We start from the raw sequence: 12,612 nt of genomic DNA on the forward strand, positions 1-12,612 counted from the left end.
CCTGCTACCAACGCGGGCGCAGGGCGGACCTGCCCCTACCTGCCAATCGCGCATTCTTGCTCTATCCGCAACATCCGAGCCTTCCATGTGTCGTAACGGTTCCTGCGCCCTTGCGCTCCCTCTGAACTTTACTGACGGTCTTGTCCTCGCCAACAAATCTAGAACGATCTTTGACAGCTAACATTGATTGACAACGTAATTATGAATGTAAAACCTTCAACGGGTTTTAAATTAACATGTATTTTATCGTAGAGCAACAAAACTAACTTTGTAATGTCTGACAACGGCCACAACATAACACAGACTGTTGTGTCTAAACTACTTATTATTATTAAACAATGAACGCTACAGATCGCCTAATTTCCATAGTAATTCATTCAACATGAAATACTAACATAGTGAGAACGAAAACAAAAGCTCTATATATATTGAGAGTTTAACTGTCAGTTAACATTGAGCCTCATTAATATAATTTTTATAGAAATTTAGAAGATGCTAAACACACCCACGTAAGACAGACGTGAAATCGAGGTAAATGGGAATAAATAAAAATCCACAAATATTGTCCTCAATTTTATTCTAAAGCCTTAGCAGATGACCTCGAAACTGATTAAGGAAATGAAGATCGGTCTAGTCGAATTAAAATTGCTAAACGTATTTCCGTTTCTAATTCCGTTTTACTTTTCTATTCTGCGAAACACGTTAAATGCAGAATATGCAGATGTCTCGAGTGCGTACTGCCGGTACTGCGTACTACGCTACGAAGAAGTCTTCATTGCGCCTAACATGTATGTATAAACTACTAATAAAAAAAAAGATAAGACGAGTTTATTCGAGCAGGTAAGTGCGAGCTTCACGTGTTACACAATACCTGCTCTATTACGGAGGTTGTAGACGTAAGTGTGAGTCGGATCAAATTTTAAATTGCCTGAGGAGATGTAGATGGACCTATCATGATTGCCATCGTAGATTTCACGAGCTATGAAACTTCATTCAGCTGCTTATAACACTGGGTCACATGAGGACCTTAATAATTAGGTTTTCAATAAAAATTATATGTACTACTTTAAATACAGCATTTTTTAATAATTTATTATTAACTAGGTATGGTACGCTGACAATTAAACAAGTTTCGTATGAGTAGTTTAGAGCTAGAACTAAATGTGACGTCCCACGGGCAAAGGTACCTTATGGCGGGTATGGAGTTATGCATACCCCAGTAATCTACAATAAATAAGCTATCGATAACGCAAAAGATCAACCTTCTAAGTTGCGTAGTTACAGAGATATGATTTTTTGAAAATAATGTTGTGAAATGAGCAACTTTACGATAGAGAAGTTTTAAGTTTAGCCGCCTAAAAAACTATGTTCCTGAAGTAAGTTACATAGTTGACTACAAATAATAATACCTTATATATCTGAGATTTAAAAAATGTTGCGACTTGTTCTGTAATGCAAATAGAAACCTTTGATATCGACTGATTTATGTGTATACTAACCAATCTCTTGAAAATAAAGTTTTATTTCATTTTCACGATTGATTGCAATGAGCTCTCAAGATTTAAATTGTATCTATTAGAAAACGACACTGAGAGACAGTTTAAGCAAAAAACAATACCGATTTAGAGGTGAAAATGTATTTTCTGAATTTTTCATATAAAATCAGAAAATTGAATATTTTTACTTTTAATGTAACACACAATCAATTTTTCTGAGCACATATGAAAGAAATTCTGTCATTCAAACGAAATAAATCCTAAAACCCCAACTAAATACTATATTTAACCCCTTATGCCACTTTAAACTTACATAACAATTACAGTATTTGCTCCATACATTTACGAAAAGGTACCTTATGGAAATAAATCTAATAATACATCACTACAAAACATCAATCACATTGAAGTTTATCTTTTATGAATAGAAAATATTAATTTACATTAAACTGACACAAATTTAATTAGTTCTTCGTCATAATAATCTTAAAAAAGACCAATAATTTGTATGTAATGAAAAGGTACCTTGTGGTTAAGTTACATGATGAGGCATGATGATGATGGAACAGTTAGGATAAACTAATAATATTTTGGGGTAAAGATGGTATAAATCGTCTATTTCTTATCAATAATATATTTTGGTTGCCATTGAAGACAAGCGGCATTGAGGTTCAATGACCTCAGATATTCCATAAGGTAATGCGTCGGGTATTGGCATTTTTCAGCAAACCAATGGCTGATTTATTGCATGCGACCAAACTAAATGAAGATTATACTAGTTAAGAAAGACTTGACGAGAGTAACTTTGGTATAATAGCAGGCTACTTGGATTTGTAATGTCGGTCGATGTACGGTTATAATATTTGTTTAGGCGCCCCAACCAGAACTGAAATTATCAAATTAGTTTTGCAGAATGCTAATACAGTTCTCTACCAAACTTCTTTTCCCGTATTGACTAGTTTTTTTTGGGAATTTTCAATCTTTTTTCCATAAGGTACCTTTTCGACTAAACTCTGAGACGACATTACTAGGCTTATAACTAACTTATAACAAAAATAAAAACAGGTATACAAACGTTACGCATTAAGGTTTCAGATCACACAATAAAAAAAAATTGAGCATTTTTTCACCTCTTTACAAAACATTTCATATCTCCGAAACTAGAAACCCTCATAAGGTACCTTTTCCCGTGGAACGTCACAAATATCTTCTTATCTCATAATCCGTAAAGCCGAGACCATGCACCTTATTTCATATTGCATCATGGTACATGTACATGTTCCGTCGAGTCACGCGATTAAATGTCGATTCCCTTGTATTGTTCAGTATTGTCTTATTATTATCCAAAGCAGACCTGTCATAGTTCATAGGAGTAACGAACGCCTCAAACATTTCGCAACTCGACGGGATATCAGAATGGACGTTAAACTTGTTTTTCGTTCTAAATTTATATTAGACATTTATTAGAGTTGTAATGGTGAGGTGTTATTGATTGTGCAAGAAGTGGAGGGACGGGTCGGGGGGCGGAGGGCCGACAGGTGCGCGAGGCCGGCCGACGCGGGCGCATGGCGCAGTGAAGGCCACTCGCTCTGCTCTACGTGAGCCTAGACATCACTATCGTTTAACCCCATCAAGATTATGTCGGTTTAGCTAAGCATGACCTCCTTTTATGTTCGTCAAAGATGAACTTTAAACAAGTACTATCCTTCTAACTTCTTTGAAATTAAGTATGTAGTTGTAACGCGAATTATGTACTTAAGGTTAGGAAAGGTCAGTTCAGTGCGTTTAGCTCTAAGATTACTATCCTAATATTTCCCTGATTGGTGCATTTGTATCTTCTTATACAGTTTAACATTACAGTTAAACAGTAGAGAGCAACCCGATAACTATTGGAAAGTCAGATTAAGCACTTGAAGTAGTAAACACGCGATTTCTCATTTTCTTCCGACGCAGGTGTGTAATATCACTCCTTACATCATAAGAACACATTTAAAAATCAACGGAGTCGTAAAATGTTAACGTGTCTCTTGTGCAAGCTTGTCGCCCCAGAAATTTCATTACATTTTCTGTACATGTACATGTACATACCTAATGGTACTGTTGTAGATTCGATTCGTGCGGAAAAATAATGTAGGAAGCAGGTTTGGATTTGAGCAAGCTCTATTGACTATCATTTTGACTTGCTGATGTAGTAATAATTTCACAGTTTTTATGTACTTATACAAGAAAATGTTACTTACCTCTTTAAGACCATCGAGGCGGCCGAGGGATTTGGATTGTCGGAGAGGCAAGAATGCTTTCAGCGCGTCCATACGCGAGGAGCGCTCGGGCTCCGCATTGGTGGCAGCGGTGAGGTCGGCGCAGGAGAGCCGCGCCTTGCGCCGCTTGTCGAGGAGCTGCTTGGCGGTGCGCGAGCGGCGCTGCACGGGCGCTTCCTCCTCCTCGGGCTCACTGCACACCTCGCGCGCCGCGTGCACCGTGTGCCGCCGCCGCGACACCGGCGGCGACGTCAATCGCGACACCAGCGACTCGAACATCGTTGCTAACCACTGCTCAACGAGCCGCCGCTCACCGCGTACGATCGACCCATCTTCTTGGGTTATCCCTCATCGAAATCCTACAAGCAAACATTCACTATGACGAATCTCCCGTATTCCAATATGACCCCAGCGGTGAACCCTATGGCCTCGCTTGACGTGTGATCATAACTCCACGCGTGCACAGATTAGGTTCGACGAACGATTGGCGCTGGTAATGTCACTGGACTGAAACGATCACTGGCACTCGATTTGGCTTTGTTTGGTTTCATTCACATTAGGTGCGCACCGTGACGGTCCGTACGCAATTCCGGAAATGGCAAAACGCGATTGAACAGAACTGACGTGGTCCAAAACAGAGTGGTTCGCAGTATTTGGCCTAAAGTAATTTAATTAAGACAATAAGGTTTCGAAAGAAGTCAGATGTTTTTTCTCACGTGTTGGTGGGTATACTTTAGGTTCGTTAACCTAGTTACCGAGTTAATATAGTAGAGTAATTAAGTTGCGAGCGCGTTTCGTTATCCGGCGCGGAGGGCTCGGCGGCGATCACGAGCATGAGGCAGAAGCTTTGAAAGTGTGCCGTCGAACACGTCTCGAGTGTCCAAAACATTGTCGTGGCAAGCTGCCACTGCCACGCGCCTTCGAAATAGAAGCGCACAAGGCCACTACTGGCGGCCAAAATAGAGACGATCTGTGAAACTTTTTATCGTTTTTCATCTTGTCACGAAGACAGATGCAATTGTTATCTACTATTTGTTAAGTTTTAAATAATAGTGTAAAGCTATTAGGCGAAATATTAGGTTAACTCAATAAATTGAAGTACCAAATATAACAAACCTAATCTTATTTTTTGCCCATGGTAAATAATACATAGTCATATGTTGGTATTCTTACGTCTTTACCTTGCATATAAATTGTAGGTTTTATGTATGTAAGTACTTGATATAGACCGAAGGCAATAATATTATTTAATTATTACAAGGTGTGAGAAAAAATATTTTGCAAGGTGAACATATAGCCGTGTACGTATAATACGCGAAAGCTATTTAGATATTCATATATTATTATTATCTTAATCAGCCCAATGTCAAAACTGCGATGACTTTAGACATGAGGCATGGTCAAATTTTTCATTAGACAAGTTGATTTATATTTGCGTTAACATTTTATGTTCTTGAGATGGTTATCGGCCGCTAGATAAATGTGTTAGCCGTGAGTAAACTGCCGCGTGACACTTAAGTCGACACCACCACGCGTCGCCCCACATTCGACTCCCCTGAGCAATTTAGACAATAACATGTCACCAGAGATATGGATTGATACTATAAGTGCCGGTATTCATTCAACACAATGCTACGATTTTGCAACTCGCTCGTGCCACGCATACTTCGTTACCGAGCGCAAACGTCTAATTTAAACTTTCAAATAAAATGTTGCACGGTGACTGTCTCCGACGCAATCTGGGTTAATACCATAACCGCTAATGATGCTTGTCGTGACTAATCGCCGTCGAAAATTATTCAGCTCAAAGGGCTCTACAAAAGTACGATTTCGATTCTTGCGAATAAATAATCGCGTTAAAATTACGTGATCGGGCGTATTACCAAGCGCACATCTTGACGCTGCACCTGTGTCAAGAGCGAGTAGGTACCTAATACTGTTTACATAAACTAAAACAAACGCGATGCAAGAAAATTATTTAAACCTCTGCTAGTAATATGATGAAAGATCACCGCCGCAAGACATTGAACATATGTTAGTTAAGTGCTTTCTAAAGTGATAATTTATAGGAGGTACCTTTAGGAAATTCTGATTTACAATTACGAGCTCATTAAAAGTCAGCATGCAGACTTTATGGGTTGTAAATTACTTGTTCTCTCCCGTAGGTTGCTCATAACGTTCAGGTTATTATTAATTTGTTGGTGCCGGAGGGATGGTAGCCGGCAGCCCGGGTCGGTGGTGGTGGTCAACGTTTGTGGAGCATGGCTGTGCTCATAAAACGGTTAGTCCTAAGCCGACGACGCAAACCGGTACGCGGACCGGTCGAACCCCCGCCCCGTGCCTACCACATCTCCGCACTTCTAAAACACACGCATCCACACATCACCTTATCAAGAGGACGATTGCGGCTAAGCTTCTTGTCAGCCCGCTCTCCTATTTCACGGCCCACTCAGGGAAACAACCCGTATCGGGTTCGTATCGAGACCGAGCACTGGATAAACTGGCAATATAATATCTGTGCAGCGGTTGACTAACCGCACTTAAGATAGAACAATCTTCAAGAATAACAAACGTCTCATAAGAGGCACCGAATCTCCGTCAAGGAATTAATGCGCGATAGATAGTTAACTACTCCGTCCCATAAAAGTTTCGCGGATCTTAACTGATGCAACACGGCCCAAAATAGCCTGACGCGTGTTCAAATTGAATATAAGTAGGAAGACCGTGAAGGAATCTAATGTAGCGTGAAAACAATTGGCGAAAGTCTGTTATGGTGACAAGTTAGCTAATAGACGAGTGCAATGACAAAGGCACAGATTAGAAAGTGTGTTGTGTTCGTGTATACGTATCAGAAAGCCCGTGTGATACCGCCGCACGCTCTGATTGGCGTCCTATCTGCAGATCTGTCCCGCAGCGACGCCGCCGCACGACCGGCCGTATTTAACTACGTAATGTAATATTAACATTAACCTACCGTACAACTCGATTTTGTCTCCGTGCACGACGATGGTAATTTACTTTAATTGAACTCTTACTTTAAATTAATGTCGACAAAAATCTTAAGAAGACGTTTGCGCAAGATTACTACATTTATTGAATAACTTCCCCATGGTGATCTGTCAGGCTGATTAATTCCGATATGGAGGGAATATTCGGAACCCGATGCAGCGCTGTGAGCATAGCGAATAAAAACGTTCGACGTCGTCCCGATACGGACCATTTCGACTGTTGTAGATGGAGGATCGATGAAGCATTCGGAATAATAAATCATTTCTCATTCCCTTACAAACTCTTTTATTACGTCAAGAGATGCCAGTTTTATTTGGACGTTTATTGTTGGTGCCTAACATGGCTGGGAATAAATTGTCAGGTCAACGTTCTTTGTTGGGATGGTTTGGGGTGCATTCGCAGAAATCGTGTGGCAGGGCCATGTCTAAGTGGGTAGGTTACGGAAGTTAGTAGGAGGTTAGGCGGTGACCTTGAGATGTAAGTGGGTCGGTCGTGAGATGGGCTATCGGGTGGCAGACGTCACGCTCCAGCCCGCCCGCGCGCGCGCCGGGCCGCGCAGCGCGCCGGCCGGCGAGGCTGACCTGCCGTGTCACGATGCGCTCTATCAACCGTTGCAATAACACGAATAGCTAACAAATAATAGATGCACCCGACAGGGTAGGCTACATTATTCACGCCTTCCTTTATTTTGATTTTGTTTAGGGAGCGATGTTCGTATAATTTCTACAATAAAGCTTGATATTATTCCTTTAATTTAAAGCATAAAGGCCAGTGTAATTGTGGTTTCGCTTTCGTTATTTGATTTCAAGTATGTACCACAATATCGCCGAAATATGTACCTATATATATTAATTGATTCATACTAATAATTACTTGCTGAAATTACATTTTAAATCCATAAACCTTGCATTACTATTAAAAATACAATAGTAATAATGCTTTAAATAGCTTCCCCACGTTTTGTACCACAAACCTGGCTAAGTATCGTGAAGTGTTACGCTGAAACACCTAGAGAAGTTTCTTTTGAACTTAACCTCTTTACGTGATCTCTAGAAAGAACATTGAATCGTTTACTTTAATACGGAGTTAAGTCACGAGACGCGAGTGAAAGCCCTTTTCGTTTATTTACGATTTCTTTATATTTAAATATTCGAGATTAAACCGTTCACAATACGTTTCACCCGCGCCCACGTGAAAAATGCTCCATAGCGCAAGTAAATAAATAATCTCTAAAGACCGGGGATTACGACCAATTTATTTTATTGTTCACTATGATATAAAAGCTTCCGCGAGCTCTTCCGCGTTGCTTATGGATTTATAATGAGGCAAACATAGTTTTAGATAATTATGTTAAGTTCTCTTCACATTTTTCCAACATCCTTTTGCAGAGGCACGAAATTAGTGTGAGTGAATGGTAATATCGCACTTCATTAAATTTATCATATTGGGAAACACTGAAAGGCAAGTTCTCGCCAGGATCTCTACCAATTTCTCAATGAACGTTTTCGCGATCGAGTTTTTCACTAGATGACAGCACCGTGGCGAGAGGTCTAGCTGTCATAATCCACTAATCACGTTTAACCATGTTTTTTTTATTGGTGGATTTTGACCGCAGCTGTCAAAAAGACCTCTCGTCACCGTGCTGCCATCTAGTGAAAATCTCAATCGCGGAAACCCTCATTTAGATTTGGGGCGTGGACCTGAACCACGTTTGGTCCGAATACTGGTTGCGTCAACACGGTCGCGAGACTTGTTTATGCTCCGCCACTTCAGTTTGTGTAAACATTGGTACCGATTATGGGCTGTCAAAAGGCACGGAATGGAGTGGACTACCTTCGTACCTTGAGAGCGGTATGAAGGGCGCGGACCCGTTAGCTGGTACTCGTATATCTATTAGCGGCCGCGTGACGATGTTATTTAAATGTTTCTAACTGTTCCCTAGATTACTAGGAGCGTTTAACCCGGTCGCTGTTTTAAACACTCTACGTCGTATTTAATGAAGATTCGTCTTATTTAATGTTTATGTTCACTTACTAGTCAGTTTAGTAAGTAGGTACATAATAATAATTAAAATTTTGATTGCTTTGTTTTAGAAAACGTGCTTAATTTATCAGATAATTCAAAGACAAAAAAAGTGAATGTACCTGAATTAATATCAAATCAGTTAGATCTATAGTGTAAAACTTTCTCCGAGTCACCCGCTAAGGTAGTGACGGAAGGACAACGTTATTTGTACGAGTAGGTCAATGAAACTTAGCAATATACTTCAAGATTAAATTGACCAATAACCATAAAAGGGTTAGAAATTGTGATCCTAATCTTCGGCGATTATTTCCGATTTAGATAATTTCGCGGAAAATCCTAGTACCTACATTCTACTTTTTATAAGACCAAATACTGTTGGTATCAATATGAAACAGGAATGCTACTTTAATTTCATAAGATCATAATGCCAGAATCGTTTCGACTTATTGCAACTGCGATATTTCACGATTTATGATATTGTATTTTGAATCATAATAGGGAAGAAACATAATTTCAAATACCAGAATCGCAGATAATAATATAAATATTTGTCTTGTTGACTGGTAATAAATTAGAGCAGTCTTTTCTTTTTTGAGAAAATCCCGTGTTTACATCCCAGTGGCCGTTAACTGCCTCGCCTTTCTATTCTAAAACAATAAAATTTTATGCTCCCTTTCTGAGACCAATAAAAATTCCTTCTAGCTGCTTTTATCTACATTGTAATGCAGTGGAGTCCATCATGAGTTGTTTAATCCGTTTGAACTCAACGGAAGGTAATAAACATGTTCAAAGGTTTTCTAAACGTCGATATTTAACGAACTAAATGTTTAGTTAGTCTATCCACCCACGGTTCACACGGAGCGTATGTACGAGAGGGTTATGAAACGGTGTGTCGTAAAAGATAACGTCCCAAATTTTATTTACTCCCAGATAAATTACCAGAGACGGATGAAATTTGATAATTAACCACTTATCTTATCTAACACTATTTTAACTCCGCCCACTCGCAGAGACACCAAATATAACATTTGGGTCATGTGTTAAACGACGCAGCCTGTGAAACGAATTGGACTTGTTTCGATTTGAAGCGATATAGGCAATGTAAGATGTTTTCATTGCTTTTACAAAAAACACTTATAATTAGGAAATTTAGGCAGGTGTTATCCGCATCATTTTAACTCGTTAGGTACGCGTAAGTGATCGACAGACGTTGGTCTATAATGGTAATACTGAACTAGTTTTCTTTACATCATTTGAGTGATTACAGTAATGTGTATTGAGTGACAGCTTGAAGAATTATCGGCAAACACAAATGGTGTTTAACCAATTTTATACCGATGACCATTTAAAATCAATTTAGGGCGCTCTCAATTCTGCGGAGTGTTTACTTATTGAGCTGCCATGTTTAAATAAAGACTAACATCATTTTCACAGAGAGTGCGAAAATAACACTCAAGATTTCATCTCTCGTCGAGTCCAAACAATAACAACATATCCCAGAAGCGTATGTACATTATTGGATGTAAGTACGCATAGAAAGAATCGTAATGCAACGAATTGGATATATGTACTAGTAATATTAGGAATTCAAATTAATCGTGGGTAATTAGTTTAAATAACCTCTAGGCTAACCCGAGAAAACGCTTTAGGTCAATGACGAGCCGAGAACTAAATACTCAATGAGTCTTGACTGAGATCGATGGGACAAAAACGAGAGATCTGATTAGTTTTAAACCATTATTGTACGATGAAGCAAGCTTGCGGTGTCCATTGTTTTGGTTGGACATTTGTCCTTCACACATCGGTAGTTTTGGTCATGGTCTAATAAAATTATCAAAACACATCAAGGAAAGCAGAGAAAGTTAAGAAGTACCTACTAAATAAGCCGTATTGTAATGTCAACTTAATTGATTATAGGTGCTGATGAATGCAAAACTGGTTTTTAACGACGGTCTCTAATATGTATACATATTACTAAGTACCAAGGTACCTAATATTTTTGTATTGAAATAACATAATCATGTACTTAACCGTTTCATAATTCTGTAATATGGTATGGTTGATTGCCTTAACACAGCTCAAAGATTAAAAAAAGTTTCTTCAGGTATTTTCTTTAGCATAAAAGCATTTTTTGCTGCATGAAAGATTTTGACTTATCATTTATCTGACTAGAAAAAAAACAAGTATTTCTTTCAAAGTCGATTTAAAATGTAACCTATGTTCAACGTTCAACCCGCCTCATATTCAAGGAATCGATTGCGTACATGCACTATTTTCATAGACATCATTCAATCATACTTTTCCTGTAGTCAGGTAAAAAGTCTTCAAGGGTCTAAAAATCTGTGACGCGAGATGCTATCTCCAAAGGGAAGAGGATTAAAAACTACGCCACGTCGATTACGATACGCGTGAGTAAACCCGAGCATGACGAGTGCATCGACGTCAACTCCACGTGTGCCGAGAAGCCCTATCCGCTAACCTTATTTATTAGACAAGTACCGAGAGCTAGGCATGCCCTATATACACATCTTTTCATTCACATGCAACTGATTTTGCTAGACATTCTGTCACTTGCAAATAGTTTATGCAGAAACATACTTTACACTTTTAGGGCTCTACCACAGATAATTTCATTGTCGGTAAAATATCACAATGACAGTGACTTAGAACTTATAAATATATTTTTAACCTCTATCCAAATCAACACAAACTTAGTCACAAATCAAGCCTTTCCTTGTTAAGCAAGTTTTAATTTATTTCTTGAACTAGGACTTAACACCGATACGGGTCTAGATAGGAGTGGTCTATGAGGTCATGACTATCTTTATTAAATTATAAAGTAGTGAATATCTAAATTGGAGACTAGATTCACACTTTACGCTAATATCTTTAAATCTGAGACACAATAAAGTAAAAGTAAAATGAAATATAAAATGTTAAAGCCATGAGAGAATAGGTCAATGCAGCAAAACAATGGTTCTGTGCTTATGAAGATACACATCTATAAAGCCACATATGGTAAGTAAAATCTAAGTCTTTCAACGATCCGTGTTAAGATAATACCTTAATGATAGTCAAAATGAAGGTAAAAGTATCTCATAGTGTAACAAAGGCAAACAAACATGGCACGTTCAGAAACGTCTAACGAAAGAGAAACGGAAAGCTGTATGCACAAGTGTCGAGGCGGTAATGAGGTTATAATTAGATCTTCCGGCGCCGGATCCGGCTGGTCCGGGAGCGCTAGAAAGCTGCGCCTGCGCCGCGCCCGTCTAAAGCTGCGGTCAAACAGGCTGCGGTGGAACTGGCCGGCTAAGCAGCACTAAAATTTCATCGTAGTTTCATCTCTTTTTGTAAACCGCGTCGCTTCGCTTTTCGGTCGCCGCCTGGAAGCCGGGATTTGAAGGTAGCCTGATGATAGATCGAATCCCAGAGCATTTATAATTTGTATGATTAGAGCGGATGATAAAATTGTTGCTGGGTTATTGATGTATTCTACGAATTTATATTTATTTATCGTTGTTAATTTGTATAAAACTGTTCTAGGTGTTATATTTACATATTTTAAAAAGATCGGCACTAAAATAACGTTTCGTGTCGTGTTACAGCCGATGTTAACAGGAAACTATGTCTTGCAATCCTTCATTTATTTTGCCAATGCAATTGTTCTACAGTTCGTAATTCAGATTGTCCATAGTCCATACATATTAGGAATGCTTGGCAAGTGCTAAACGTCACCTCTAGAATATGCTTGCTTATACTTTGAATATAGGTACCACTTTGTTACACGCATATTTACTCTAATAATGTCTAAAAAAAGCAAACTG

At 39.0% G+C, this 12,612-nt stretch overlaps 2 protein-coding genes across 3 annotated transcripts in view; both read right to left on the reverse strand.

The window, feature by feature from the left end:
* LOC134672425 (2-hydroxyacyl-CoA lyase 1) overlaps positions 1 to 9,478 on the reverse strand; it is a 226,440-nt gene extending 216,962 nt beyond the window's left edge. Inside the window, exon 1 of the mRNA XM_063530314.1 lies at positions 9,472 to 9,478. The gene's annotated coding sequence lies outside the window, so the exon portion shown is untranslated. The remainder of the gene's footprint in view (positions 1 to 9,471) is intronic.
* Positions 1 to 12,612, reverse strand: part of LOC134672422 (uncharacterized) — a 158,759-nt gene that overhangs the window by 59,934 nt on the left and 86,213 nt on the right. Inside the window, exon 2 of one of the 2 annotated variants that reach the window (XM_063530308.1) lies at positions 3,737 to 4,113. The exons of the other annotated variant lie outside the window; for it this stretch is intronic. Coding sequence (XP_063386378.1) covers positions 3,737 to 4,033 — 297 coding nt within the window. The 5' untranslated portion in view covers positions 4,034 to 4,113. The remainder of the gene's footprint in view (positions 1 to 3,736; positions 4,114 to 12,612) is intronic. 2 annotated transcript variants of the gene reach the window in all.

Source organism: Cydia fagiglandana, chromosome 17 (genome assembly GCF_963556715.1).
Source record: "Cydia fagiglandana chromosome 17, ilCydFagi1.1, whole genome shotgun sequence".
NCBI lineage: Eukaryota > Metazoa > Arthropoda > Insecta > Lepidoptera > Tortricidae > Cydia > Cydia fagiglandana.